The sequence below is a fragment of the Bufo gargarizans genome, chromosome 5, assembly GCF_014858855.1.
Source record: "Bufo gargarizans isolate SCDJY-AF-19 chromosome 5, ASM1485885v1, whole genome shotgun sequence".
Classification (NCBI taxonomy): Eukaryota; Metazoa; Chordata; class Amphibia; order Anura; family Bufonidae; genus Bufo; species Bufo gargarizans.
The window spans coordinates 1,035,848-1,060,300 of NC_058084.1; the positions used below are offsets into that span (position 1 = coordinate 1,035,848).

The window sequence follows — 24,453 nt, forward strand, 5'->3', positions numbered from 1 at the left end:
CCCGACGACGGAACTCTATGCTGGAAGACTATAACGCAGGTGTGAAAGAGCCCTAAGCCGATTATCTCAAAATCACTTACCGTCGCTGTAAGAGCTCACGTAACAAATTAATGCATAGGCATTTTGCACCCCTGACACAGTCAAGCACCTCCTGGCTTCAGAAAAAAAAAGACACAGGGGCTGCTATAGATGTGGTGGCTGCTTAGCATGCAGTCATATCCTCACAGGGAAAACATTTAGGAGCAATGTAACAGACAGGGAATACTCTATCCATGGCTAGAAAAAAAAATAAAGGTTGGAGGGCACTCAAACTATCTGGATGTCACTGGGAAAATTCAATATAAAAGCATTTATTTCTGGAATATCAACTATTTAAAAAATGTTAAATCACTAATAAAAAGGAAAGGTAGGTATTTATAAACAAACTAAACATAATTACCGGTATATGCTCGATCCTAATTAAGATCAGATAGAAAGCAATGATCAGCACATGCGTGCTTATGCACTCTAATCTATGGATGTGCAGGTCAATGGTTTGTATAAATTGCTTGTTATTTACATAGCAACTTATATAACCATCACTTATTTGTAGTTGGCAATGTTAAAACAATATGGACAATAAAATATAAAATGTAAAAAAGACCACTAATGAATAGATAATATTCAAAAAATAATAATCAATAAGATACTATATGCAGATCAATAGTAGATTGAGAGGGCATGTATCAAATAGGGGGGATTGCACAACAATAAAAGGCATTTTGAAGTTTCTGATCCCCGCAGTCACGGACCGCAGGGGGATCATAAAATTCCAAAAGCGCTACAAACCGCAGTTCTAAATTGACCTGTGGTTTGCAGCGATTGCCGATACAGGAGGGGGGGGGGGGGTCACAGGACCCCCCCTCGGCATTGACACAGGGTGCCTGCTGATTGATTTCAGCAGGCACCCAGTTCCGACCACCGCCCGCCTAAGTAAAGTGAAAATACAGTACACTATATAGTGTACACTATTGTATTATATAGACATCAGACCCACTGGATCTTCAAGAACCAAGTGGGTCTGGATTATAAAAAAAAAAATATATCTAATTCCCTACACGTTTGATATCACTGCGTCCCTAACGACCCAATCTATAAAACTGTCATGTTACTTTCCCCGCACGGTGAACGCCATAAAAAAATAAAAAATAAAAGCTATGAGGAAATTTAAGTTCTGGCCACCTTACTTCCCAAAAAAGGTAATAAAGGTGATCAAAAAAGTCGCATGTACGCCAAAATAGTACCAATCAAACAGTCACCTCACCCCGCAAAAAATGAGCACCTACATGAGACAATGGGCCAAAAAATAAAAACTATGGCTCTCAGACTAAAACATGAATTTTTTTGTTTCAAAAATGCTTTATGTTAAACGTAAAATAAAATAAAAAAAAGTAGACATTAGGTATTGCCGCGTCCGTAAGGACCTGCTCTATAGAAATACCACATGACCTAAACCCTCAGATGAACACCGTAAAAAATAAAAATAAAAAGTGTAAAAGAACCTGCTCTATAGAAATACCACATGACCTAAACCCTCAGATGAACACCGTAAAAAATAAAAATAAAAAGTGTAAAAAAAATGAAATTTTTTTGTCACCTTACATCACAAAAAGTGTAATAGCAAACGATCAAAAAGTTGTATGCCCCCCAAAAAAGTGCCATTCTAACCGTCATCTCATCCAACAACAAAAAATAAATACCCTACCTAAGGCAAAAACTGAAAAAACTATGGCTCTCATATCGAGACAAACATCTTTTTTTGTTTCAAAAATGATAATCATGTGTAAAACAATAAAACCAAAATAAAAATAAAAAAAGCATACATATAAGGTATTGCCACTTCAGTAAGAACCTGCTCTATAAAAAATTACCACATGAACTAACCCCTAAGGTGAACACTGTAAAAAAAAGTTTAAATAAAAACAGCGTAAAAAAAGGTATTTCTATACAAATAGCACATTATCTAATCTGTCAGATCAACGTTGCAAATAATAAAAAATAAAAACGGTGCCAAAACAGCTATTTTTGGGCAAATTTTCCATATTAACCCCTTACAGACACATGACGTACCGGTACGGCATGTTTCCCGAGTCCATAAGGACACATGACGTACCGGTAGGTCATGTGTTGTTCCGATCACCACCCGGCGGATCTCACAGGCCGGAAGCTGTATGAGTAATACACACAGTATTACTCATAGAGCCAATGCATTCCAATACAGAAGTATTGGAATGCATTGTAAAGGATTAGACCCCCAAAAGTTCAAGTCCCAAAGTGGGACAAAATATAAAGTGAAAAAGAAAAAAAGTTAAAAAAAAAATAACGTTTTCCCCCCCAAGAAATTTAAGTTTCAAGTAAAAATAAACAAAAACATAATTTTCCCCAAAGTAATAAAAAAATTCGAAAAAAAAATTAAAATTAAAAAGTATACATATTAGGTATTGCCGCGTCCGTATCGACCGGCTCTATAAACATATCACATGACCTAACCCCTCAGATGAACACCATAAAAAAAATTAAAATAAAAACTGTGCTAAATAAATCATTTTTGGCCACCTTACATCACAAAAGTGTAATAGCAAGTGATCAAAAAGTCACACACACCCCAAAATAGTGCCAATAAAACAGTCACCTCATCCCACAAAAATCATACCCTACCCAGGGTAATCGCCCAAAAACTGAAAAATTATGTCTCTCAGACTATGGAAACACTAAAACATGATTTTTTTTGCTTCAAAAAAGAAATCATTGTGTAAAACTTACATAAATAAAAAAAAGTATACATATTCGGTATCGCCACATCCGTGACAACCTGGTCTATTAAAATATCACATGATCTAACCTGTCAGATGAATGATGTAAATAAAAATAAAAAAAAGACTGTGCCAAAACAGCTATTTCTTGTTATCTTGCCTCACAAAAAGTGTAATATAGAGCAACCAAAAATCATATGTACCCTAAACTAGTACCAACAATACTGACACCCTATCCCGTAGTTTCTAAAATCTGCCTTCCAAAAACCGTATGGCATTCCTTTCCTTCTGCGCCCTGTTAACCCTCTCTATTTTACATTAATTCTTGTGGAACACCTAAAGGGTTAACAAAGTTAGTAAAATCTGTTTTGAATACCTTGAGGGGTGTAGTTTATAGAATGAGGTCATTTTTGGGTGGTTTCTATTATGTAAGCCTCGCTAATTGACTTCAGACCTGAACTGGTCCTTAAAAATAGTTTTTTTTTTAAATTTCAGAAAAATTTCAAGATTTGCTTCTAAACTTCTTAAGCCTTGTAACAACCCCACAAAAATAAAATAATCACTCCCAAATGATCTAAACATGAAGTAGACATATGGGGAATGTAAAGTAATAACTATTTTTTGAGGTATTATAGAAGTAGAGAAATTGAAACTTGCAATTTTTTCAAAGTTTTGGTAAATTTGGAATTTTTTATAAATAAAAGTAATTTTTATTTTTAACTTCATTTTACCAGTGTCATGAAGCAATATATGTGATGGGAAAAAAAAAAAAAAAAAAAAAACACAATCTCAGAACGGCCTGGGTAAGTAAAAGAGTTTTAAAGTTATCAGCATTTAACTTTGACACTGGTCAGATTTGCAAAAAATGGCCTGGTCCTTAAGGTGAAATAGGGCTGAGTCCTTAAGGGGTTAATCCAAAGCCAAACTAAACTCAATATTTATTGCCCTGATTCTGTAGTGTTACAGAAATGCCCCATATGTGGTCGTAAACTGCTGTATGGACACACGGCAGGGCGCAGAAGGAAAGTAACGCCATATGGTTTTTGGAAGGCAGTTTTTGCTGGACTGGTTTTTTGACACCATGTCCCATTTGAAGCCCCCCCCCCCCATACACCCCTAGAGTAGAAACTCCAAAAAGTGACCCCATTTAAGAAACTACCTCAAGGTATTTAAAACTGATTTTACAAACTTTGTTAACCCTTTAGGTGTTCCACAAGAGTTAATGGCAAATGGAGGTGACATTTCAGAATTTCTATTTTTTGTTACTTTGCCCCCACAAAAAGTGTAATATAGAGCAACCAAAAATCATATGTACCCTAAAATAGTATCAACAAAACTGCCACCTTATCCCGTAGTTTCCAAAATGGGGTCACTTTTTTTGGGAGTTTCTACTCTAAGGCCCCTTGCAGACGTGTATCCGGATGCGTTGCGGCAAACCAGCACGAGTAGGTACGCAATTGCAGTCAGTTTTGATTGCTATTGCTTTCCGTTGTTCAGTTTTTATCGCGCGGGTGCAATGTGTTTCGCACGCGCGTGATAAAAAACTGAATGTGGTACCCAGACCCGAACTTCTTCACAGAAGTTCAGGTTTGGGTTCAAGGTTGTGTAGATTGTATTATTTCCCCTTATATGGTTATAAGGGAAAATAATAGCATTCTGAATACAGAATGCATAGTACAATAGGGCTGGAGGGGTTAAAAAAAAAAAAAAAAAAGTCATAATAATTTAACTTGCCTTAAGGCCTCATGCACACAACAGTTTTTTTTCACGGTCTGCAAAAACGGGGTCCGTAGGTCCGTGATCCGTGACAGTTTTTTCGTCCGTGAGTCTTCCTTGATTTTTGGAGGATCCACGGACATGAAAAAAAAGTCGTTTTGGTGTCCGCCTGGCCGTGCGGAGCCAAACGGATCCGTCCTGAATTACAATGCAAGTCAATGGGGACGGATCCATTTGACGTTGACACAATATGGTGCAATTGCAAACGCAAACGGATCCGTCCCCAATGACTTTTAATGTAAAGTCTGGAGTCCCTTTACTTTCACACTTGCGTTCATATAATGCAGACGGTGGCTCCGTTCAGAACGGATCCGTCTGCATTATATTGTTAAAACATTTCTAAGTGTGAAAGTCGCCTCAGACGGATCCGTCCAGACTTTACATTGAAAGTCAATGGGGGACGGATCCGTTTGAAAATTGAGCCACAGTGTGTCATATTCAAACGGATCCGTCCCCATTGACTTACATTGTAAGTCTGGACGGATCCGCTTGCCTCCGCACGGCCAGGCGGACACCCGAACATAACTTGAAGCGTCCCCATCACCATGGGAACGCCTCCATGTTAGAATATACTGTCGGATATGAGCTACATCGTGAAACTCAGATCCGACAGTATATTCTAACACAGAGGCGTTCCCATGGTGATGGCTTCAGGTTAGAATATAGTGAAAAACTGTGTACATGACTGCCCCCTGCTGCCTGGCAGGTGCTGCCAGGCAGCAGGGGGCAGATCCCCCCCCCCCCCTGTTTCTAACTCATTGGTGTCCAGTGGGCCCCCCTCCCTCCCCTGTAATTAACCCATTGGTGGCCAGTGGGCCCTCTCCCCTCCCTCCCCCTCCTAATTAAAATCGCCCCCCCTATCATTGGTGGCAGTGGAGACTACCGATCGGAGTCCCAGTGTAATCGCTGGGGCTCCGATTGGTAACCATGGCAACCGGGACGCTACTGCAGTCCCGGATGCCATGGTTGCTTAGCAATTTGTAGAAGCTTCATACTTACCAGCGAGCTGCGATGTCTGTGTCCGGCTGGGAGCTCCTCCTACTGGTAAGTGAAAGGTCTGTGCGGCGCATTGCCTATAGCACAGACCTGTCACTTACCAGTAGGAGGAGCTCCCGGCCGGTCACAGACATCGCTGCCAGGCAGCAGGGGGCAGTCATGTACACCGTTTTTCAGTATAGTCTAACCTGGGAACGCCTCTGTGTTAGAATATACTGTCGGATATGAGTTTTCACGAAGTGAAAAAACTCACCTCTGAAAAAGCTTTTACGCAGACGGATCTTCGGATCCGTCTGTATGAAAGCAACCTACGGCCACGGATCACGGATGCCAATCTTGTGTGCATCCGTGTTCTTTCACGGACCCATTGACTTGAATGGGTCCGTGAACCGTTGTCCGTCAAAAAAATAGGACAGGTCATATTTTTTTGATGGACAGGATACACGGATCACGGTCTCGGCTGCAAAACGGTGCATTTTCCGAATTTTTCACGGACCCATTGAAAGTCAATGGGTCCGAAAAAAAAAAAAAAAAAGGAAAATGCACCGTTTGGCATCCGCGTCCGTGATCAGCGTTTCCAGTCCGTGAAAAAAATAGGACCTGTCCTATTTTTTTCACGGCCAACGGTTCACGGACCCATTCAAGTCAATGGGTCTGTGAAAAATCACGGATGCACACAAGATTGTCATCTGTGTCCGTGATCCGTGTCCGTTTTTTCCTATCATTTTAAAGGCAAACTTGACTTAGATATTTTTTTCATTTATCATGTCCGTGGATTCTCCAAAAATCAAGGAAGACCCACGGAAGAAAAAAAACGGACACGGATCACGGAACAACGGAAACCGTTTTTGCGGACCGCAAAAAAAAAAAAAAAAAAAAACGTCCGTGTACATGAGGCCTAATCCACTTGTTCGCGCAGGCGGCATCTCTGTCTTTTTGTGTGAGAAATAGGACCTTTGATGATGTCACTGCGCTCATCACATGGTCTTTTACCATGGTGATGGATCACATGACGGATCATGTGATGAGCGCAGTGACGTCAAAGGTCCTTTTCCTGTGCACAGCAAAGAAGACAAAAGAGAAGCCGGGCTGCGCGATCAAGTGGATTAAGGAGAGTTATATTATTATTATTTTTTTTTTAACCCCTCTAGCCCTATTGTACTATGCATTCTGTATTAATAATGCTATTATTTTGATCGGGTCCCCATCCCGATCGTCTCCTAACAACAGTGCGTGAAAATCGCACCGCATTCGCACATGCTTGAGATTTTCACGCAATTCTATGGGGCCTGCGTTGCGTGAAAAACGCAGAATATAGAACATGCTGCAATTTTCACGCAATGCACAAGTGAAGCATGAAAATCACTGCTCGTGTGCACAGCCCCATAGAAATGAATGGGTCCTGATTCAGTGCGGGTGCAATGCATTCACGTCACACATTGCACCCGCGTGGAAAACTCGCTCGTGTGAAAGGGGCCTAAGGATGCATCAGGGCGGTTCAAATGGGACATTGTGTCTAAAAACCAATCCAGCAAAATCTGCTTTCCAGAAACCTTATGGTGTCCTTCTGCGCCCTGCCGTGTGACTGTACAGTAGTTTACAACCACATATGGGGCGTTTCTATAAACTACCAAATCAGGGCAATAAATATTGAGTATTGCTTGGCTGTTACTGGAAAAAAAATAAAAAATATGCCAAAAAATTTAAATTCTGAAAATTTCATCTCCATTTGCCAATAACTCTTTTGGAACACCTAAAGAGTTAACAAAGAAATTTCAAGATTTGCTTCTAAACTTCTAAGCCTTGTAACATCCCCAAAAAATAAAATGGCATTCCCAAAATTATCCAAACATGAAGTAGACATATGGGGAATGTAAAGTAAAAACTATTTTTGGAGGTATTACTATGCATTGTAGAAGTAAAGAAATGTAAACTTGGAAATTTGCTAATTTTTGGTAAATTTTGCATTTTTTTTATATTTTGTATTTTTTATTTTTAAATAAGATTTTTTTTTACTCCATTTTACCAGTGTCATTAAAGGGGTTGTCCGGGATCAAGATTTTTTTTTTTTACCAGTTAAATCACTATTAATAGCAGTTTAAAGGTCCCCCCAGATGTTTTTAGGTATTTTTACACTTCAGCAGGGCTCCTACAGTCCCCCACTGATTCTTTACCTTTCTGTTTATGTGTCCGGTAACTTCCTGCCTCAATGCTTTCTGGGTCCCATCGCAGCTAAACGCCTCCTTCCTTACTAAGAATGCGCCCTGCTCGGCGGGGGGCGTGGCTTAACGATACGATGGGCGTGACTTCGCGCTGTGAGGGGGCGTGGCTTAGCGCTTCTGTTGCCGCATAGTTACTGCCCCTCCATGCGCTTGAAATAATTAGAGGCTGACTGTGACGTCACCGGGCTCCTTGTGAAGCGGAAGGAGAGGCTTTGCTATGCAGAAAGGGACCCGGTACGTCACTGACTGTATAGAAACTGCACTTCCGGCTGAAAATTTGAGAAGTAAAAAAGGGCCATCAGAAATGTCTGGTATGGGAAGGACAGGCATGAATGTAATATTTAGGGGGACCATTGTACATGTAGACCCAGGTCCCCAATCCCGGACAACCCCTTTAAGTACAATATGTGACAAACAAAAAAAATAAAAAAATAAAAAAAAGACACACACAATCTCAGAATGGCCTGGTTAAGTAAAAGCATTTTAGGCTTATTCACACCACATAGGCCACATATTCACGACCGTTGTGTGCATCCGTGGCCGTTGTGCCGTTTTTTTTCGCTGACCCATTGACTTTCAATAGGTCAGTGGAAAAATCAGAAAATGCACCGTTTTGCAGCCGAGGCCGTGATCCGTGTATCCTGTCCGTCAAAAAAATATGACCTGTCCTATTTTTTTGACGGACAACGGTTCACGGACCCATTCAAGTCAATGGGTCCGTGAAAGAACACGGATGCACACAAGATTGGCATCCGTGTCCGCGATCCGTGGCCGTAGGTTGCTTTCATACAGACGGATCCGAAGATCCGTCTGCATAAAAGCTTTTTCAGATCTAAGTTTTCACTTCGTGAAAACTCAGATCCGACAGTATATTCTAACACAGAGGCGTTCCCATGGTGATGGGGACGCTTCAGGTTAGAATATACTACAAACTGTGTACATGACTGCCCCCTGCTGCCTGGCAGCACCCGATCTCTTACAGGGGGCTGTGATCAGCACAATTAACTCCTCAGGTGCGGCACCTGAAGGGGTTAATTGTACTATCATATCCCCCTGTAAGAGATCAGGGCTGCCAGGCAGCAGGGGGCAGACCCCCCCCCTCCCCAGTTTGAATATCATTGGTGGCCAGTGCGCACACTGGCCACCAATGTTGTTACTGCATAGATTTATTACAATAGAGGGAGGGGGGCGAACACTGTGTCACCAACCTATTATTACAATAGAGGGAGGAAGGGGGGGGGCCGGGTGGGCGCACACTGTGCCACCAACGATTTATTACAATAGAGGGGGGGCGCACACTGTGCCACCAACCTATTATTACAATAGAGGGAGGGAGGGGGGGCGCACTGGCCACCTGCCCCCTGCTGCCTGGCAGCCCTGATCTCTTACAGGGGGATATGATAGTACAATTAACCCCTTCAGGTGCGGCACCTGAGGAGTTAATTGTGCTGATCACAGCCCCCTGTAAGAGATCGGGTGCTGCCAGGCAGCAGGGGGCAGTCATGTACACAGTTTGTAGTATATTCTAACCTGAAGCGTCCCCATCACCATGGGAACGCCTCTGTGTTAGAATATACTGTCGGATCTGAGTTTCACGATGTAGCTCATATCCGACAGTATATTCTAACATGGAGGCGTTCCCATGGTGATGGGGACGCTTCAAGTTAAAATATACCATCGGATTGGAGAAAACTCCAATCCGATGGTATAAAAGAACTCCAGACTTTACATTGAAAGTCAATGGGGACGGATCCGTTTGAAATGGCACCATATTGTGTCAACGTCAAACGGATCCGTCCCCATTGACTTGCATTGTAATTGAGGACGGATCCGTTTGGCTCCGCACGGCCAGGCGGACACCAAATCGACTTTTTTTTCATGTCCGTGGATCCTCCAAAAATCAAGGAAGACCCACGGATGAAAAAACGGTCACGGATCACGGACCTACGGACCCCGTTTTTGCGGACCGTGAAAATAAACTGTCGTGTGCATGAGGCCATAAAGTGACACTGGTCAGATTTGCCAAAAAATGGCCTGGTCCTTAAGGTGAAAATGAGCCCGGTCCATAAGGGGTTAAAACCACAGCTCTTGGAGGTCTCAATGAGCAGCTTAACTTTAGTTGTTTCATATGTACAGTGTTCATTTTAGGACATGGTCAGATATCATAGTCAAGTATCAAAATAATGCCAATGTAACACCTGACTCTGACACCAGACCCCTGACCCTCATATCTGAGTTTGACTTATGCTCTTCATAGGTCAGGGTCAAAATGAGAAGGAGTTATAGATAAACTATGTATTTGTCTGCTAAATCACACTGTCTATTGCTGAGCTTATAACTCTGTGCCAGGCAAGCTGGTAGCTCAGTGGTAATGCTGCTGCCCCATGTCCAGGCTTTCTGAGTTCAAAGCTGCTCTCAGCCTCCCAAAAATGTTTACATTTTATTATGCGCTAGATAAGAGGCAAATTTAAATGATGTGTGAGGCTGATGTGTGAGGCTGATATCTGACATCCTTCAGTCGTCAGTATCACATAACATTTTAGCTTTACTGTGGTTTTGTATTCTACACGACATCGATGAACAAAAATCACAAGCTCGTACAAGGCAACCTGGTAGCTCAGTGGTAATGCTGCTGCCCCATGTCCAGGCTTTCTGAGTTCAAAGCCCCTTTCAGCCTTCAAAAAATGTTTACATTTTATTATGCCCTAGAAAAGAGGCAAATTTAAATCATGTGTGACGCTGATGTCTCACTTCCTTCAGTCGTCAGTATCACAAAACATTTTAGGTTTACTGTGGTTTTTGCTATACTACATCTCATAGATCAAAAAAAATCCCCATCTTTGCTGTCTAGAGCTATAGCTCAGCGGTAAGACAGTTGCTTGGCATGTAGTGTTCATGGGTTCGAAACCCGTTTCAGGCTTTTAATAAAATTAATATTTTATATTTTATTGAGCTCTAGATCAGAGACAAATTCCAGTGCTGTGTGATGTAAGTAATCCTTTTTTTATTTTATTAAGAGTACATGGGCAGCACTATAGTAAAGGGGGCCCTGTATACAGAGCTGTCTCCTGGATTTTACATATCTACTGTATATATGTGTATTATACACACAGCGTGCTACAGCTTCACCACACTGAGAGTTGCTCAGAAAGCTGATATACATATTACTGCTTTATCCACAGACACAATATATGATCATACAGATAGATGGCATTACTATGTGATAGCTTCTTAGTATAGAAAACCATGTGCTCGGAGGTTACATTAATGGCTTTGCTTGTTGAAGTCCCCAGAAAGACATATGTATTTTTTCTTTAATAGCATATACTATAATAAATAATATGTCATTAACCCATAGGATACCAGAGCCGTACATGTATGTCGCTGGAAACACGGTCACAAATCCCAGCGCCATACAGGTACCGCGCTCGGATTTGGGCGGCGGCCACAGGAGCTACTCCCTCCCGATCAGCTGCAGGGGTCCGGCAGGCACTAATAGTTGGACCCCTGCTGTATGCACCGGCATCGGTGAAAACCCTGATGCCGGCTCATTAACCCTTGCACTGCCGCGGTCAGCGCTGACGGCTGCATGTGCGGTATCCCCGTGGTGCTGTGATGTCAGCCTGCTGTCTAGCTCTGTCAGTCAATGGGGGAGGGGTGTGTGTGCAGGGTACAGGGTGTTATAGATAGAGCATTAGAGAATAGAGTTGCCACCCGTACGGGAATGACGGGTACAAGCCTTTCTCAGACCCAGGCACAGAATCAGCTGTGAATGATGGCGGCGGCGGCGGCTGGGCACAGGGAGATGAGCGCTTCCATTGTGGAAGTGCTCATCGCCATAGTCATCTGTATCGCCGTCCGCAGGACAACGATACAGACGTCTGTGCTGCGGCAGGGGAGGGAGAGGCGTCTCTCTCCTGTTCCTCTAATAGGCTGCGGGCCTTGTGCCTGCAGCCTATCAGAGGCCGGTGCAGGCGGCGCGATGACGTCATCACACCGCCTGAGCCGTACAGCGCGGGACACAGGCCGGGAAAAGGCCTGCATCGCATCGTTGGAGGTAAGTAAAAGGTTTTTTTTGTTATTTTTTTAGAGAAGAGAGGCACCTGAAATTGGCACATATGGGGGAAGGGGTGGAAAGAGGCACCTTATACTGGCACATATTGGGGAGGAGGAGAAATGAGGCACTTTAAACTGGCACATATGGGGGAAGGGGGGAGACACCTTATACAGGCACATATTTGGGTGGGGGGGGGGAAGAGGCACTTGATATTGGCACATATAGGGGAAGGGGTGGAAAGAGGCACCTTATACTGGCACATATTGAGGGGGGAATGAGGCACTTGAAACTGCAATATATGGGGGGATGGGGGGGGGAAGAGGCACCTTATACTGGCACATATTGGTGGGGAGAAATGAGGCACTTGATACTGGCACATATAAGGGAAGGGGGGGGGGGAAGAGGCACATATTGGGGGAGAAAAGATGCACTTCTTACTGACACATGGGGGCATCTATGGGGGCACTTCTTACTGGCACATTATTTGGGGGCTTCTACTGAGGCCACAAAGAAGGGGTATTTTATATGGGGGGCTATGTGTGTTACTAGTATTATCAGGGGGTTAATCTGTTTATGCAGTATAGTATTGGGGAGCACAGCGGCACAGTATTGGGGTAGTAGGATGATTTGTCCAGAAGATGGGAGGATGATGGAAAAGTAGTAAACTAAGATCTTTTTTTTGTTGTTGTCAAACTGCAGAGACGATAAATGGCGAAAAAAGGGTAGTCTGGTCTGAAGATCTGAAAGGAGAAGATGAGGAAAGAACATCTACATCAAAGGAGACGTCACTGGATGTAAGAGGTATGAGGTGCTGTATTTCTGTAGTGACGGGATCAGGGGCGTAATGATCGTGGTGCGACAGCAACCAGGGGTGGAGGCGGGACATGGGCATGGCTGGAGGGGGGGCATGGGTGGGGCCTGAAAGGGGCCCTCCCTCCCTTCTGTTCGGTTTTGGCTTAGAGAAAAGATGGAAACCCTAAACCCCTAGCATGGTACAAAGAAGTTGCGGTCTACTTGGTGCAGGTTGCCATGTACAACTCTTTTGTGCTGTCCCGGAGAGCTGGCAACACAGGGACATTCCTCCAATTCTATAAGGGCTGTCCTCAAGGCTATAATCTTTTCTGACCGGGAAAGAGCAGGCCGAAGTACCTCAGGAACTGGAGGCGCCCGGATCGTCCCGGCCAACACTTTCCAGGTGTGGTTCCCCCATACTGGAAAGAAGGGTTGGTCCCAAAAAATAAAGTGCAGCATGTGTAACAGGAGGGGGTAACGAAAGGACACCACCACTCAGTATGAAACGTATCCTGATCATCCGGGCCTCTGTATTGATGGTTGCTTCAGGGAGTACCACACTTACATTGAGTACTAAATTTATAATTCCCTTCCCCCATTTTAATTTATTTCTCCACAGTCTTCACAGGAATAGCTGCAAAGTGGAGGAGAAAATTCTAAATCTCCTTTTTTTACACTAACATGTAGCCCCTTTTATTTCATTTTTACAAGGGGTAATAGGAGAAAAAGCGCCCCAAAATTTGTAGCCCAAATTCTCTGGAGTAAGGACATACCCCATATGTGGACGTAAAGTGCTCTGCGGGCAAACTACATGGCTCAGAAGAGAAGGAGCGCCATTGGGATTTTCGTTGTCCAAAACACACCATTAACATTTTTTTTCCACTACCCCTACCTAACCAAAAGCTCTCCCTAAATGTTTATATGCCAGATGGCACTTTATGTGGTCTCAGGGGCCACGGATGGCGGAGGATCGTGTGGGATGCAGATGGACCGACACAGGGCTCCTCTGTCCTTACTCACACAGAAGTCTGTGGGCGAGGACAGCGTAGCTCCAGGATGTTATCTCCAGGTCAATCCCTCCAACCAGTCACAGGTGATCCTCACCCTCATCCTCCGTCACCGCCACCTCACAGGATCTACGGAGGGTGATTGGTGGTGTATATTACACCACTGATCACCCTCCTATTTCGGGTCACCGGAGACCTGAATAACCTGGAAATGCTGCAAACTGCAGGTCTGAATTGACCTGCGGTTAGCAGCGATCGCCGATATAGGGGAGGATGGTCACAGGACCCCCCCTCGGCATTGTCACAGGGTGCCTTCTGAATGATTTCAGCAGGCACACCGTTCGTAACACTGCCCGCCGCACAGCGGTGATCGGAAATACACAGGTACGCCCTGTGTCCATAAGAGGCTAAAGAGGCTCTGTCGCAGAATCAACCCTATTAGACCATACGTACTGCCTGGTAGGGCTCATTATGCTGATTATGTATGATAAATAGCTGCAGAGATATCTGTGTTTTTATTCATATGCAAATAAACAATTTGAGCCCTCAGAGGCGGGGCTTAATATTCTGAGCAATGCTCTATCTATAACACCCTGTGCTCTGCACACACACCCCTCCCCCATTGACTGACAGAGCTAGACAGCAGGCTGACATCACAGCACCACGGAGATACCGCACATGCAGCCGTCAGCGTTGACCGCGGCAGTGCAAGGGTTAATGAGCCGGCATCAGGGTTTTCACCGATGCCGGTGCATACAGCAGGGGTCCAACTATTAGTGCCTGCGGGACCCCTGCAGCTGATCGGAAGGGAGTTGCTCCTGTGCTGCCTGATCAGAGCGCTGTACCTGTACGGGGCTGGGATTTGGTACCGTGTTTCCAGCGACATACATGTACAGCGGTGGTATCCTATGGGTTAATGACATATTATTTATTATAGTATATGCTATTAAAGAAAAAATACATATGTCTTTCTGGGGACTTCAACAAGCAAAGCCATTAATGTAACCTCCGAGCTATGACATAACCACATGGTTTTTCTATACTTAGAAGCTATCACATAGTACTGCCATATGTATGATCATATATTGTGTCTGTGGATAAAGCAGTAATATGTATATCAGCTTTCTGAGCAGATCTCAGTGTGGTGAAGCTATAGCACACTGGGTGTATAATACACATATATACAGTAGATATGTATAATCCAGGATACAGCTCTGTATACAGGGCACCCTTTACTATAGTGCTGCCCATGTACTCTTAATAAAATAAAAAAGGATTACTTACATCACACAGCACTGGAATTTGTCTTTGATCTAGAGCTCAATAAAATATAAAATATTAATTTTATTAAAAGCCTGAAACAGGTTTCGAACCCATGAACACTACATGCAAAACAACTGTCTTACCACTGAGCTATAGCTCTATACAGCAAAGATGGGGATTATTTTGATCTATGAGATGTAGTAAAGCAAAAAATCACAGTAAACCTAAAATGTTTTGTGATACTGACGACTGAAGGAAGTGAGATATCAGCGTCACACATCAGCCTCACACATTTAAATTTGCCTCTTATCTAGCGCATAATAAAATGTAAACATTTTTTGGAGGCTGAGAGAGGCTTTGAACTCAAAAAGCCTGGACATGGGGCAGCAGCATTACCACTGAGCTACCAGCTTGCCTGGCACAGAGTTATAAGCTCAGCAATAGACAGTGTGATTTAGCAGACAAATACATAGTTTATCTATCCTTCTCACTTTGAGCCTGACCTATGAAGAGCATAAGTCAAACTCAGATATGAGAGTCAGGTGTCGGTGTCAGGTGTCACATTGGCATTATTTTGATACTTGACTATGATATCTGACCATGTCCTAAAATGAACACTGTACATATGATCTCCATTCTTTTGCTTTGAGGATAATTTGGGAACAAGGGCCCACTTATATATATATTGAGGACTCTATCATTTCCAGCTGATCTAAATAGGATTCAGTCTTATTCTTATTTTTACTTTCACTCATTTATATTATTTTTTGGGGATTACTGATGAAGTATTGTAATCCCTCAGGGACTATAGATGTGGTCTTGTTTTTTCTAAGATCGTCTATATAATATTATGCTGCCCCACTCCTTTATTAGCATTGTACTCTGTCTTGCATCCTGCTGAAGAAGTCTCCACAATTATTGTTATTATTTTTATATTTTTTCATAATTATATTCATATTCAAATATCATATATTCATATATTCAAATTCATAATTATTGTCCCTGTTTTGTAAAGGATTTATGTTACTTAGGCTACTTTCACACTTGCATTCGGGGCTCCGCTTGTGAGTTCCGTTTAAAGGCTCTCACAAGCGGCCCCGAACGGATCCGTACTGCCCCAATGCATTCTGAGTGGATAAGGATCCGCTCAGAATGCATCAGTCTGGCGGCGTTTGGCCTCCGTTCTGCTCAGCAGGCGGACACCCTAACGCAGCTTGCAGCGTTTTGGTGTCCGCCTGGCTGTGCGGAGCCAAACGGATCCGTCCAGACTTACAATGGAAGTCAATGGGGATGGATCCGTCTGTCCTGGCTCCGCTTTGACACGGATCCGTTTGAAACCGTTCACGTTTCTGCGCATGCCCAGTAACTTCCTGTCCCTCCCCCTCATCGTCGGCCATTTTGGATTATCGACTTGGTGAGACTGGTAAGAATATGAAGTTTTGTCTGTTTATCTCTCTCTCTCGGGTGGGGGGGGGGTGGGGGGGCTGCTGGCACTTGGGAAGGGGTGTGTGTGTCTGGAACAGTGGGAGCCGCTGGCACTGGTGGTGTGGGTTGCCTTTATGGGGGGCGGCGTGTGTAGCTGGAACGGGGGGGGGGGGGGACGTTTCTGCTGGCACTGCGATGATGTTTGTGGCTGGAACTGTGCAGTGCTTCTGGAACTGCAGGGGTGTTTGTGGCTGGAACTGTGCAGTGCTTCTGGCATTGGGGGGGCTGAGGGCACTGTGGGAAGGTTGTTTGGAACTGGGGGCCTGATGTCATTGTGGGGGGGTGCTGGCACTATGCGGGGCTGCTGTCTCTGGGGGTGTTTATGGCACTTGGGGGGATTATGGCTCCTGTCGGATTCATTTTTTTAATCATTTTATTATTAGGGTCGTTCCAAAAAAAATAAAACCAATTGAAAAGAGACATCTGCGGTGGGCAAGCCCAGATCTATATTTTAAAAAATAAGTATTTAAAAAAAAAAATATATATATATATATATATATATATATATATATATATATATATATGGTGATATATGAGGAAATAGTGCTCTACAAGTTCCTTTAACGTTATCTGCATTTTGTCTGGTATTCTGTTGCGTACAGATGTCCTCAAAGAAGACAACAATAGATTGGAGTAACCCACCCAGAAGGCGCCGCCGTATCCAGTGGCCGGTAAGTATAAAATCAACACTTGGAGTTTTTACTGTTTGATTCGTTGCATTAATCAGTATGTGCTCTTATTATAGATTTCTTCATCATCTGCTGAGGGCTCTCCCGAAGTGGCCGGCGCCAGCTCACCAGCATAACCAGCGTCCAGGGGAGCTGGACCAAGCCCGGACCGGGGCTGTCAAGAAGTAAATATATATATGTACAGTCTTCTAAAAAAAAAATGTTTTTAGCAATCTGCACCTAGAGCCGCCAGCGAGGATCCCCCGGTCACCTCCAGAGTCCGCGGGAATGAGCGCGGCGGTCGTAGACGTGCAAGTATTGAATTAAGTAGTTTTTAGGGGTGCACCGAGATTCCGGCCGAAAATGCACCTAATCCATTTCGGTCGATATTGATACATATCGGCAGAAAATAACGGGGAGGGACTGGGAGGAGGAGCTGGGGGCCGGTGCGTTCACTGTGCTCCGGCCCCCAGCTCCAGTAGTTATAAAATGTGTACAATTAACAAGGATTCTATTCATGAGACCCCCTCTGCAGTAGAACATTCAATATAGCCACATCCTACTCACAGGGCTGTTATCTTAATGCTGGCCGGCCGGGCAGAGGAGCGGCAGCGTCACGACTGACGTCATGTGCCCGGCCTACTTTCTGAATGAAGGAGGCGGCGCAGTCATGTGACGTCAGTCGTGACGCTGCCGCTCGTCGGCCGGCCAGCATTAAGATAACAGCCCTGTGAGTAGGATGTGGCTATATTGAATGTTCTACTGCAGAGGGGGTCTCATGAATAGAATCCTTATTAATTGTACACATTTTATAACTACTGGAGCTGGGGGCCGGAGAACAGTGAACGCACCGGCCCCCAGCTCCTCCTCCCAGTCCCTCCCCGCTATTTTCTATTAATTGTACACATTTTATAACTAGTCTGTACTGGAGCGGCAATGGGGGGGGGGGGGTCTGTGGATGGCACGGTTATGGGGTGGGTGGGGGTCTGTGGATGGCACTGTTATGAGGTGGGTGGGTAATATGATTTATTAAATTCATGAAAAAGAATTATTAATAAAATCATTAAAAAAAAAAAGTATTTTAAAAGTATTTGGGCAAAAAGGCAGTTTTGGTTTCGGTCAAGGGGTATCCTGAATTTTCGGTTTCGGACCAGAATTTTCATTTCGGTGCACCCCTAGTAGTTTTAATTAGCATTTTGTATTAGGATTTACATTAAATTTCGAATTTCCCTTTATTCAGGGTTCTGTAGGCTCCTCCAGGGAAAATGAGGAGTTCGGGGTTCCGAGCATAGATAATCTGCTCCTCATCCAACTGGTGGAGGCGCATCCAGCATTATGGGACCACTCCGACCGCCACCACGCCGATCATCGTCGTACCCAGCGGCTCTGGAGGGACACCTGTGCTGAAGTTTTTGAGACCTGGGGGGATCTAAATGCGGCGTCTCAGGAGAAATATGGTAAGTAAAACAATATGTATTTTAATACATTAAAATATTGTTATTTTCCTTTCATCATGCTGATTTTAGTTTTTATTGTTTTTTTCAATAGTCAAATTTGTTATAACGCGTTGGCGATCTATCCGGGACCGCTTCAGGAGGGATTACAACAAGGAGGTTCAGGCCCCGAGTGGCTCCGGAGGAACCTCAGTGGCCACCTACATCCATACGGCGGCCCTGGGGTTCCTACGAAAGGCAATGGCACCAAAAAGGTAAATATTTATAACAACTGTTTAAAAAATTAATTGTAAAGGGGCTGTCTGAGACAGGGTAGCATTTGGCTCCCCTGTTTTGGCCAGCCCCCTATGGTATACGATAGACATAGCATACAACATGGATGTTTTATTTAAAGAACAATTCCTAACTTTCCTTTTTTTTTTCTACAGAAGTGCCAGCACCACTCGGGAGCCTGATCAACCTCCTGAGGCGGAACCAGAACAGATCGCCAGCCCTCCTGTCCCTCATGCGTCGGCTCAGGATAATCCGGGTCCCCTACCGGGTCCCTCCGCTCAACAGAGGCTCTTCGGTTTTCGTCAAAATTTTAGAGCCCTGGTGAGCAGGCAGAGATCCGGTAGGCCAAATCGAGCTGATTATGCGAACCTTGTAGAGGTAGTTTCCGACGCTCTAGAAGGTTTTGCCCAACATCAGATGGAGCTTGGTGCTGACTTGATTCGCCGCTGGGAGGGGGCGGAGTCGGCGTTTCAACGCAGCCCAAACTGCCATTATGGGCTAAGCATGATCAGTTTGATGGACTCAATGACGCCCGAGCAGTTGCATGAGTTCTCATGCTAGAGAACGGGTCATGGGAAATCATGCACCGCCCCCAACCCCCACCCCCATCCCACACTAGTGGCCAGTACCGCCAACCTTTCCCTTCCCACACCCCCGAGCATGTGTTTCCTTCTGCTTCTTTTTCTTCTCCTGCCCCATATTTTCCTCCTACTTCTTTTCAACCTCCCTCCACCTCTACACATGCTCAGGTCCCCTCCTCCTCAGACCCTTCCTTTCTCCACACCCCGCAATTACGCCCTGCATCCTTTCCTGTGGCCCATAGTTTTACCTCAGTGGATCGCCAGGACAGGGGGGCTACCATTGCCAGCCCCAGACCATCAACCCCACAACAGTCCACCTCTCAACAACATTATGAACAATTGTAAATATAATTTATGTTTATTTTCTGTATAAAAAAATAAAAAAAATGTTTATACTTTACTGCACTGTGTCTGTGTTTTTATTGTCCTGTACAGGGAACCTTGGCACTATAGCTGTGTTGAAATTAAAACTACCCTAGTCTCACTACTGTGCGTTTATTACAACACTCTTGGTAGTTTTGATATCAAAACAGCCAATGTCGTAAGATCCATTAAAACCTGACCATCAATAATGAGCTATTTTTTGGCTCTTTATTGATCGTAGACCCTATGATTGGCACATGAACAAGCAAATGCTTGTTCAATCTTGTGCCCTTTCATATGAGCCCTTGTGGGAGTCACGGTCCATGAGCATCATCAGGAATTCATTAATAAATTGTAATTTTACCGTTTAATGATTTCCCGATGACGCTCTAATATAACTAGTGTGATTACCACAAGGGAGAAGCAAGGGACATACAGTTTTTAAAGGGGTATTCACATAGACAATAGGGGGGATTTCACTTGAATATGCCCCCATTGTCTGATAGGTGTGGGTAACATTGGTAGGACCCGCACCTATATCGAAAACGGAGCGGGGAGCACTGTTGCTGTAGGACACATTTCCCATGGTATGTCCACCGCCAAGCGCTAATCCCCACCTCTCCTATAGAAATGAATGGAGGGCGGCAGCACAGTGCGACCTCATCTACTTTCTTGGCTTCGTTCTCAATATATGAGAGTACCAGCCCGCACCTATAAGACAATGTAGGTATATCTTAAAGTGGTATGCCCCCATTGTATGAGATGAGAAAACCCCTTTAAGGCCTCTTGCACACGACTGTATGCCCCAAGAGACATACGGTCCGTGAGCAGGCCATATGTCCCGTAGCGGCATTGATCGTGCGCACGAGAGTACACAGCATCATAGTGTACAATCATCCTGTGCAAGTTGAGCTGCCTGTGGGGATATAGTCTTGCACTAATAAATCATACGAGTGCAGGACAATAGCTCAGTTTGCGGCACAACATGGTCAGCATCATGATGCTCTGTACTCCTGTACGCACGATCAATGACGATCAGGGACATATGGCCCGCTAACGAACACTACATCTTTAAAGGGGTTGTCCGGATTCAGAGCTGAACCCGGACATACCCTTATTTTCACCCCGGCAGCCCCCCGGAGCATCTCATGCTCCGATGCGCTCCAGTGCCCTGCGCTAGATCGCGCAGGGCACAGGCTCTTGTGTTTTCAATAACACACTGCCGGGCGGTAACTTCCGCCCAGCAGTGTGTTCGGTGACGTCACCGGCTCTGAGGGGCGGGCTTTAGCTCTGCCCTAGCCGTTTTACTGGCTAGGGCAGAGCCAAATCCCGCCCATCAGCGCCGGTGACGTCACCGGGGTTCCTGTCAGCCCCATAGAGAGCCCCCGTCACCGGGGTTCCTGTCAGCCCCATAGAGAGCCCCGGTACGTCACCAGAACTCAGAAAAATGCCTTTGCCCTGTGCAATTTAGCGCAGGGCAAAGGAGAGCATCGGAGCATGAACTGCTCCGATGCTCATGTCAGGGGGGCTGCCTGGGTGAAAATGGAGGGCTGTCCAGGTTCAGCTCTGAACAACCCCTTTAAGTGCATGTAGTCATGTACAAGAGTCCGAAAGGTGTGGTCCATTATCAAAGTCGGACCAGCTTTGGAACTTCAACAAGATAGCCATGGAGAAATATAGGAGCATTACAACCCTATATATCTGAATACATGAAGATGGAACCTAGAGATGCTTTTCCTTCCAAAACGGATGCGCTAAACAGATGACAAAACGGAAACCAACGTGACAAACGGATCCGTAATACAGACGGATCCGTACAAACGGATCTGTCTGAATGGCTTCCGTGTGGCTCCGTTTAGTCAGTTTATTGACGGATCCATTTGAAATGCCCTTCAAACGGATCAGTGAAATGCTAGTGTGAAAGTAGCCTAAGGATGCTTGATGTATCTAGCGTCACCCTTTTGACAGCTGGGACGGCCTCCTTGTGAGCTAGCGTCCTGGTCCCATGCACCGGCGCGCCCCCTCCCTCTGTTCTTGATCCACCCCACGTGACGTTACGCAGGGGGTCACATGGTTCTGTCACAGCTCCTGTTTAAGAGGCGTGCTGCAGGCATTTAAAACGCCGCACCAACCAGGCACTACGCTTACCGCTGGTAGGCGATTCCCCTGACAAAATAGGGTCATGTTGGTCTCCCGATCCCACGGGATGCACTTAGTAGAGAGACACGTCACATTCATTTTCTAATTAGGGTCTACTGAAATGATGTCCTCTTTTGGTTTGGCTTTTGTTTCCCCCCCTTCTTTCTTTTTTACCCGATTTTTGTTTTCTTTTTTGGACAACAATAGGTGGCTATATACTTCAGTTATTGAGCCTCCACTGATGAGTTATTAGACAAAAAGTGGCACGTCGGACTTAATTTGGGTTTATAGTAGGGATATTGCCCGGGTTTAGGGTCAGGTATTCGGTCAGGGCCGCCCCTTTCGGGGCGAGTGCTCTGTATAGATAGGTAGGGCATTTCTAGCTCCTTGCCCCTATATTTAGGGACATATAGGCATAATAATACAGCAGCTTATCAGATACCAGGACCCTCTATCACTTGGAACAATCCTTTATATTGGAACAATCTTGCAGATACAGTACAGGACTGGTCAGTGTTCCATTTATATTTTTTCTTGACCGGAGAAGATGTGGCGTCCCATAGTTCATACAATACCGTGGTTCCCACACCATATATTCGAGCGTGGTAGCTCCCTGAAACAGCTGATCGGAGCTTGGACTCAAATGATCTGACAACGATTAGGCAGCGCTAAAGCCAGCCCATCAGTGCCGGTAACGTCACCGGGCTTCCTGGCAGCCCCATAGAGAGCCCGGTATGTCACCGAAACTCTTGAAAATGCCTGTATGAACTGCTCCGATGCTTAAGTCAGGGGGGCTGCCCAGGTGAAAATGGGGATATGTCCGGGTTCAGCTCTGAACCCAGACAACCCCTTTAAAAGGATTGTCGGGTTCAGAGCTGAACCCAGACAAACCTCTATTTTTCCTCAGGCAGCCCCCCTGACTTGAGCATCGGAGCAGTTCATGCTCCGATGCTTTGCGCTAAATCGCGCAGAGCAAAGGCGCTTTTGTTTACAATAACACACTGCCGGGCAGAGGCTTCCGCCCGGCAGTGTGTTCGGTGACGTCACCGGCTCTGATGGGCTGTTTTACTGGCTAGAGCAGTGCTAAAGCCCACCCATCAGTGATGGTGACATCACCGCGCTCCTCTGAGCAGCCGGAAGAAGAGGCTTCAGCTCGCCTGTAAGAGACCAGGTACGTCACAGAGTATAAGAAATCAGTCACTTCCGGCAAATAATTTCCTATATGAGAACAGGCCTTCAGAAATATGTGGCAAAGGTAGGCTATGTTTATGTCACTCTAGTACCATTACACCAATCTACCCAATCCCGCACAACCCCTTTAACAGAGGAAAGGTTACATAACAGGGTCTAATCACGTGAACACACCCAGTGTCGTCCAGTCACCGCTACCTGAAGGTACACTGCCACCTTCCCGAGCTCTGGAAAGGTTAGACGCTACAGCCCCTCACCTGCTTGTGCCTGCCAGAAACCTCTTCCACAGGAAGACACAAGCCCGCTATAGCTAATAATCACAAGTTGAGCTCTAAGATAGGGGTGACCTTGACTCTACCTACCACAGTCCTAGTTTCCTAAGGTGAGTGTGCAAATTTAGAAAGCACACTGCCACTATACTGATCTCTGAACATACTATATAGTACCGCCGCTCACCTTGCTGCCTGTGCCAGATAGAAACCTCTTCCTCAATTGTCGCGACGCTGCACTTAGCACTGCCATATTGCCAACTAGCATTAGCGACTGGTAGTTACTAGAATGGAGCTGCTCCCTAGAGGTATGATGTCACCGGAAGAGGCGGAGTATCGCCGGCCATTGGGCGGGGCCTCGGCATTTGCACTTTGCAGCAGGTTTTACGGAGCACGTTGTTGGAGAGAGGAGTAGATTCTGCAGCTCGGTGTGTGTATGGGAGTAATGATTTTTACTTGTTGTTTTTTTGTTTGTTTTTTATTATTATTATTTGAAGGGGCTGAAGAGAGGAGGAATGATGTACTGGAGACCGTATGTTAGAGGGGTGTGAAGCGAAAGGGGTGATATTATTTACAGGGGACTGTATGTTGGAGTGGCTGAAGGGGGGGGGGGGGGTAAAGTATTTTACATCGGAATGTATGTTGGAGGGGCTGAAGGCAGAGGGAGTGATGTATGGTACATGGAGTGATGTATTTTAAACGGAACTGTATGCTGGAGGGGCTGAAGTTGGGGGGGGGTGATGTATTTTACATAGGACTGTATGCTGGGCGTGCTGAAGGTAGGGGGAGTGATGTAGCTTACATGGGACTGGAAGCAGGGGGAGTAATGTATGTTACATGGGACTCAAAGCAGAGGGAGTGAGATATTTTACATGGGACTGTAAGCTGGAGGGGCTGAAAGCAGGGGGAGTGATGTATTTTACATGGGAATGTATGATGGAGGGGCTGAACAAGCCAGGACTCGAGCATGAGGGACGCCGAAGTCGCGGAGATCTGGAGAAAAAGCCGTACTTCGTTTTGGAGCTAAGGAAGCAGTACAGCTCATAAACAGGTGTTACGCCACCAAAGAGCTGGAACCCCGAATAATTCAAATTGCAATTAATTTGTGGATTATCACACAGTGTT

The 24,453-nt window shown here is 45.1% G+C and overlaps 1 protein-coding gene across 1 annotated transcript in view; it reads right to left on the reverse strand.

Moving 5' to 3' along the window:
• The window catches only part of SDHA (succinate dehydrogenase complex flavoprotein subunit A), a 373,951-nt gene extending 350,285 nt beyond the window's left edge, over window positions 1–23,666 (reverse strand). The window contains exon 1 of the mRNA XM_044293667.1: window positions 23,516–23,666. Coding sequence (XP_044149602.1) covers window positions 23,516–23,596 — 81 coding nt within the window. The 5' untranslated portion in view covers window positions 23,597–23,666. The remainder of the gene's footprint in view (window positions 1–23,515) is intronic.
• Window positions 23,667–24,453: the final 787 nt, after the last annotated feature.